The sequence below is a fragment of the Rhipicephalus microplus genome, chromosome X (assembly GCF_043290135.1).
Source record: "Rhipicephalus microplus isolate Deutch F79 chromosome X, USDA_Rmic, whole genome shotgun sequence".
Classification (NCBI taxonomy): domain Eukaryota; kingdom Metazoa; phylum Arthropoda; class Arachnida; order Ixodida; family Ixodidae; genus Rhipicephalus; species Rhipicephalus microplus.
This window is the reverse complement of record NC_134710.1, coordinates 494101853-494108946: the sequence shown is the minus strand read 5'-3', so window position 1 is coordinate 494108946 and position 7094 is coordinate 494101853. Positions and strand designations below refer to the sequence as shown.

Sequence of the window (7094 nt, the reverse complement as noted above, 5' to 3'; positions counted from 1 at the left end):
CCTTTTTTTTCCAATTGTATACCCTGTTTCGAATCTAGGTGCAAAGCAGTGTCGTTGCCGCCGATGACTCGGCATTGGCCCACTGTTGCTTGGCAAGCAAAAACGTTGCCAGCAAAAACTTTCGTTAAGCGGGCGCGAACACAAGCAACAGGTCACTGAACAGCACCAGAGAAGGCAGAGCTGCGCGGAGCTGACAATTCTGCCAGCCCATGCAACGGCAGCGCCGCTTTGAGATCCGGTTTTTTGTCCACGTGCGCCGCTTCACGCGATGCATGGCAAGAGAGGGTGCCTGAACACACTACCCCGAATTTTAGTACGCTATAGTTGTACCTTAGAAGTGTTACAGTGTTCTAGAAAGGGGCAGTGGAGTGAATTTTGGCGGCCGCGCCGTATCTCGACTGATTCTACAGTGGGTGACAGTAGCGGCGGCACTGTAGTCTCATGGTACTGAAGACCTCAAGCGCATCTGCATTAGGAGTGCGCGCGCTGTAGTCTGCGAAAGCGTGTATTTGCTCGTTTTTAGCGCGTTTAATGCTTTTCTGAGCCTTTGTCAGAGGATGCACACCTGCTAAGCGCCATAGTGCACGAGTGAATATGCAGGCACGCCAAAATTGCGTCCAGGCGTTCACTGTTTTAGGAGCCTGCCGACGAAAAAAAACAAGAAAAACTTACAATCGGAATTTGCCCGGATCCGCCTAGCTTCTCACTTAAGCAGCGCGTTGAGCTGCGCTACATCATGAGTGGCTACTGGTGAACTACAAAGAGATAAGTATCAAAACTGCGATTGAATCATGCGCTCGTTTTCTCGGCAGTTTCTATATCTTATTCTTATAAGTCCACATGCGCTCGATTGTTTCATGAGAAACCCGAGTATAAGTAACCTTGTCACAACATTTATATCGGGGACGACTCATTTATATCGTGCCAGTTTTGCGGAAGATAATGATTGATGCTTTATGAAAGGCTTTCTTGTTTTAACCGCACGCTTTCGCGCTCACTTTGCTTCTTTTATGCAAGCGCCAGGAGGCTGAGCCAGGAAGCCGAGCTGAAGGAACGCTTGCACCTCCTAGTCACAAACTCTATGTGACTAAACTCCTAGTCACAAACTCTTGGGCATCGCGGTCACCTCGTCGTGACCACGATACCCAACAGCTGCTGTGTGCCGGGCTGTCACTCGGGATACAAGGGCAACGTCGAAAAAGTCTCTCTGTTCTGTTTACCAGCCGACGCAGAACAACGCCACAGGTGGAAACGTGCAATCCCGTGACAGGAGACTTGTCGGATTTTCGTTCGACTCGAAGTATGTTCGCGTGTGCGAAAAACATTTCGATGCAAGTGACATCGTACGTGCGGACGTGTGTACAGTGAGTGGGAACATCGTTTCACTGCCTTGAGATCGGCCAAGACTGGTGGAAGGCGTTGCGCCAAGAATTTTCGAAGGTTTGCCTGCTTACCTCTCCAGACTAAAACAGCGTTCACGTGGACTAACAAAGCGCCCACCTGTAAGAAGGCAACGACAACTTTCTCCGGACTGTGATGCGACAGTTGCGGATGCGGACGTCTCCACTGCAGCCGACGAAGAAATCGACGGTAAGTCTGGCACAAAGCTTGCAAGTATCCTAACCGCTCACTACGCTAACGAATTTCGCTCACTATACGCTAACGAAATTGGCTCCTTCCCTTATGAAATTTGCTCTTTGTCAGTCTTTGCAGATGTTGTAAGAACTGAGAATCGCCCAGGCTTCGCTGATGAAGAGTGTCAAACAGAGGTCCCAGTTTGTTCAGCATCGGAGCTGCAGAGAGTGAAGGCGCAACTTCGCAGCGTGAAGCAACAGCTTCAATCATGCCAGTGGAAACTCGCAAAAGCGAAGGCGCACGCGAATAAAAAAGGTGGAATGTACGGAGATATTCACAAGCTGTCAGACCGCGAGAAGCTCATTATAGACCAGTGTATCTTGAAGGCAAATATGAAGTCTACGAAAGCAGCACGGTAAGATCCCGTTTGTGAAGTGTGTTTGGAGTTTTATGTGAAGTGCGGTTTGCGGAGTGTGCGCGTTTTCTTTCTGGATAATGATAGAAACTGAAAAGTGATGTCGTGAACCAAAATGCAATATTTTTGTTTTACTTTGATAGTGCTGTTTGCTGGTGCTGTCGCTGAATCGTGAACACAAAAATCTGCATTTTATTTATTGCAGGTATAAAAAACAATGGCTTTACGACTGTTTACTGCTGAAAATCAAATCTACAGCAGTTTATATATTTCTTCACGAGAATAATTTTCTGCCTCTGCCGCACCCCACGTCCATCCATGCGTCCGTCCATGCGCTCGTCCATGCATCCACCCTGCATCCGCCCATGCGTCCATTCGTTCGTGCAGCCATCTGTGCGTCCGTCCATGCATCTGTCTGTGTGTCCATTCATCCATCTAGTCAACACTCCAAGTACAACAATCTCGCATCTTTTCATTATATATCCGCATATAGAAGCACCGCCATCCAGCAGACATTCCAAGGACTAAACGAGAGGTGACACACGCACACTTTCTTACGGCTGGCGCTTCGTGTCTACTGCCCACCTTTAACCACCTCGAGTTCATGGTATATACTAGTTCACTGTATCCATGGCACTGTGGCCCAACGCTCGCTAAATCTTTCTGAAAAAAAGGAGGTTACGTTCAGCAAGTATAACTAGCAAACTTTTCTTGTCAGATACTGCTCAATGTACGTACCAATGGCTGCTAATGGGGAATCAGAGACAGAAGAATTTGGCTTTTAGTTAACGCGAACGCTGCGATTTTTTTATTGTTCAACAACGCACAGGAGAAATCTCCCATCGGCACCCCCTTGGAGGTCAAAGCGTAAAACATGTTACGTACTACGAAGGACGAACGGGTGCCGCTTTGAGGAGCTTCGCCCCTAAAAAAAAAGTCCTGGGTAGTCCGGCGCCGAACGCTTACAGTTGGCGAAGCTGGATACAGCGTGCCTGTGTACGAATGTGCAGTCTGTAAATTTCATGTTTTCCACAGTATGAGGGCTCAAAACTAGTTCCAGTCTAACGTAGATGGACGAGAAATGCACCGCGTAAAAATAGCGGCTGTATATATATATATATTCTTTCGAATTGCCAGGATCTGAAACGTTCGCTCATTCAACGCAAACATCCACGGTGAATAAATGATGGTGCCATTAAACGCGCTGACAAACTAAACCGAATTGACCTGCTCAACGCCGACCTCAAGGCGTTGTGTACATCCCAGGTTGAACTTGTGCTCACCCATTCATCGTCAGCTCCAAACGTCACCGCGATTTTGAAGAGACACCATAACATATTCACTCAAAGCAAGCGCCTTAAATATGTATTCGCAGAAACACCGAGAGTCATGTACAGACGTGCACGTAACCTCCGTGATATTCTTTCATCGCCTAAGCTCACTGCCCATAAACAAAATGGCTGCGCTCCTTGTGAGAAGTCGAGTTGCAAGGCGTGTGCGCACATGGTAACTACGTGAACTGTCACCAGTTCATCCACTGGCTTTCAGTTAACAATCAGGGGCAATCTAAATTGTGACAGTTCCAACGTAGTATACATGCTCAAATGCAATATCTGTAATCTACAATATATTGGTCATACCGAAACACCGTTTAGAACTCAATTCAATAATCATAAGTCGCACGTCAAAACCATTCCAAATCTGCCTCTATCGAAACATCTGGCAATACCTGGTCATTCTTTCAAGAAGTTTAAAGCAACGGTACTGGAATCTGGTTTCCGCTCACATCATGAGCGGGAAATGCGCAAATCATTTCTAATCTGGTATAACTATCATTTAAAGCGCACGAAAAACAGACATAAAGAGAGGACAGGAAAGAGAGGACAGGAAAGAGAGGAAAGCGCTTGTCCTCTCTTTATGTCTGTTTTTCGTGCGCTTTAAATGATAGTTATACCATGCATATCCAACTAGCCCAACTTTCGATTCTGTTGCAATTCATTTCTAGTACCCAGGGCACTAATTCTTTTCCTCACCTCAATATATCGGACCCGGCCACGCTGGCTTCAATGATTGCCGTATGCATTTGCAAGGCAAGAGTGGCATCTTGGCACATTCGCTATGAAACCTGTCCTCCCGATCTTCAAGCCTTGTGTGGATGGTTTCTTCCCTCCGTCAGGCATTCAAGAAGATTGTGCCGAATTCTGCAGTCCGAATTGCTCTGGCAAGTAAGGAGATACAAGGACTGGTTGAAGGTGTCGGCAAGCTTGTTTCAGGGTACTAGCTGGCAACCGTTCTACAGGGACTGGTGCCGCACTAGCAATGACACGGCCGAGTATCTCTGGCGACAAGTTCTTCCGCTACTTCCAAAGAGCAAGAAGTCGCTTGCGCAAGCTGGAAAAGTGTTGAACCTGAGCGCCACAACAATTCCTGACAAGTACCTTGATGTTCTTCGTCTTGGTCCCAAGTTTCGTTTCGAGCCGTCACTCAAGCGGGTGGACAAGTTGGTGTTAGCACGGTCCATTTCCAGGCAAGTGGTGGAAGAGGAGCGACCCAGATGCATTTCGGAGTGTGTGGATGCCATTGTTAAGACTGAGACGAACGCACAGTGTAGGGACAGAGTTCGTCCAATTTGTAAGTTTTTGGCAGGTAACAAACTACAACTTCTTGTAGCTGACAAGGAAGGTTTCTTTGTTGTTATGGATGAGGGAAACTTTTCAGAGAAGGCCGTGAAAGCACTCGACAAGAACTTTGTGCCTGCAAATTGCAAGAGTTCAAAAGTAAAGAAAAATGCTTGTTCTTTGCTCTCTGACATGAATTTTGAGCGGTTAGCTTCTGAGGACAAATCTGCAAAGCGATCTGAACTTGATATATTTTTTTCGGTCAAAACACACAAGCCAGAAATGCCTTTTAGAGCGATTGTGTCCGAAAGGGACACGTGGCAAAGTGTTGTTTCTAGATACCTGCAAAGCTGTTTAGAAACTCTTGCTATTCCGGATCCTTATCGTGTCCGTAATTCAGAAGAGGTGGTACAGTTTCTGAGCACCAATAGTTGTAGCAATTGTAGGGCTTTTAGCACAGACATTGAGGACTTGTACTATTCGATACCTCAAGATCAGCTGATGGCAAGTGTTCAAGGCTGCATCGTGCAAGATAATGATGAATTGTCTTTCAGCCTGAAGTGTGGAACTTCTATATCCAGCTTTCTAGAGTTACTTAGCTGCTACCTGAAGTCAACTTTTGTGGCTTGGAGGGGCAATCTTTTTGTCCAGAGATCAGAGATTTGCATCGGCTCTTCAGTAGCTCCGATCTTAAGCGAAATTTTTCTCGGAAAAATTGATGTAGCACTTCAAAATCATTTTTCAGGACTCCCGGTTCGCGTATTCAGATACGTCGACGATTTTCTTGTGTTCACTACGTCCTCAGATTTTATGCGAGATGTTGTGAATATTGTCAAGATTTTTAAGGAAACAGGCAAGAAACTAAACTTTTCTTTTGAATTGCCGCGACTAAATCAACTGCAATTTCTAGATCTCAACTTGATCTTTGAACCCCAGCATGTTTGCTGGTTTTATTGTCCCAGATCTGTAAAGCCTATACTTAATTACAGGTCGAGCCACTCTAAGGTGGTGAAGAGAGGTATCGTTACTACGAGTTTGGGTTTTGCTCTAAAAAAGTCCTGTCAACACAGAATGAAAATGAGCTTTCATAGTCAAGTAAAGAAACTAGTAGAAGCAGGGTATCCTAATGATGTCATTACGTCAGTTTGTAACAACATGATTAAGAAACTTAAATTTGAAGGGAATCACTCGGAGCGTCGTGAAGAGAGCAGAAAGGATAGGAGGATATCAGTGATTCCTTACCTTCATAAGACTTCACATGAACTTAAGCAATTAACTAATAGATATAAAGTCGATGTGCTTTTCTCAGCCAAAGGCAAACTACAGTCTATTTGTTCACGCATGCGCAAAGAGTTTCCGCAATGTCACATAAAGCACAGCAAAAAGTTCGTGGAGTGCGCAATGGGCGTTGTTTACATGACTCCTTTTAGCTGTGGTAAAGTGTATATCGGCCAGTCGGGAAGATGCGTCAATGTTCGTCTCAGAGAGCACGATTCTTCCTTGAAATCTGTAGGTGCATCGCATCTTGCGGCTCATTGCAGAGAGTGCGGTTGTCACCCTCTTTTTCAGGATACAGAAGTGGTTTTTCGGTCAAATAATAAATTAACTCGCGAGTTGACAGAAGCGTTTCACATAAGAAAAAGAGGGGATCAATGCGTCAGCCAGCCTTCTGTTTTGCTGCACGATAAAGAGTTTGTTTTTCTTGAGTATGTTCCGAGATAATCTGTTTTCTTTTACCATGTGTTCTTGATGTGCCACTGATGTACTTTTTTTGCCTGCACATGCATGAGTCGTGTTTTTCAGTTGCCTGTATATATATTCTGAAGCGCTTGTCCTCTCTTTATGTCTGTTTTTCGTGCGCTTTAAATGATAGTTATACCATGCATATCCAACTAGCCCAACTTTCGATTCTGTTGCATTTCTAATCTACAAGCTCGGTACACTAAACTCTGGAATAAACGAACACGCAGGCACACTCACTAATCTACCTTCCACCGCTTAAGGTGTCTTATGCCTTTCCGAGCTTTCTAGTTCATTTTCTGTTATTTTACTTCTTATTTTTGTTTTCAGCAGAACCATCCTTGTTCTCTGCCTAACAAACTCAGTTGACCTAGTGATCTTTAGTATGTATCGCTCGTTATTGCGCTTCAATCTGCACGCATGGTTGTCATAATGCTTTCTAAACCATGCACCATTTATATTTTTTCACTCGTACTGATGTCGCTATAACGATCACAGGTGAACGCTGTGTCCATGTAACTTTACGCATTGCATCTTCACACTAAAAGTATTTAGCCTTTTTGTATAATCATGTCGAATCACTTCCGATTGTTATTGCGCATGTCCCAAAACATTTTAGAAATGTACATAATCGCTACGAAAGCTGCATTATATGTCACACTGACGAAGGCTGGCTCACCAGCCGAAACGTATGTGATTATTAAGACGTGCTTTCTCGCTTTCGTATATATATATATATATATATA

The 7094-nt window shown here is 44.8% G+C and overlaps 1 protein-coding gene across 1 annotated transcript; it reads left to right on the top strand.

The window, feature by feature from the left end:
* The first annotated feature begins 3896 nt into the window (after positions 1–3896).
* LOC142775542 (uncharacterized) lies at positions 3897–6809 on the top strand. The gene has a single exon (XM_075877000.1). The coding sequence runs from the start codon at positions 3946–3948 to the stop codon at positions 6328–6330; it is 2385 nt and encodes a 794-aa protein (XP_075733115.1). The 5' UTR covers positions 3897–3945; the 3' UTR covers positions 6331–6809.
* Positions 6810–7094: the final 285 nt, after the last annotated feature.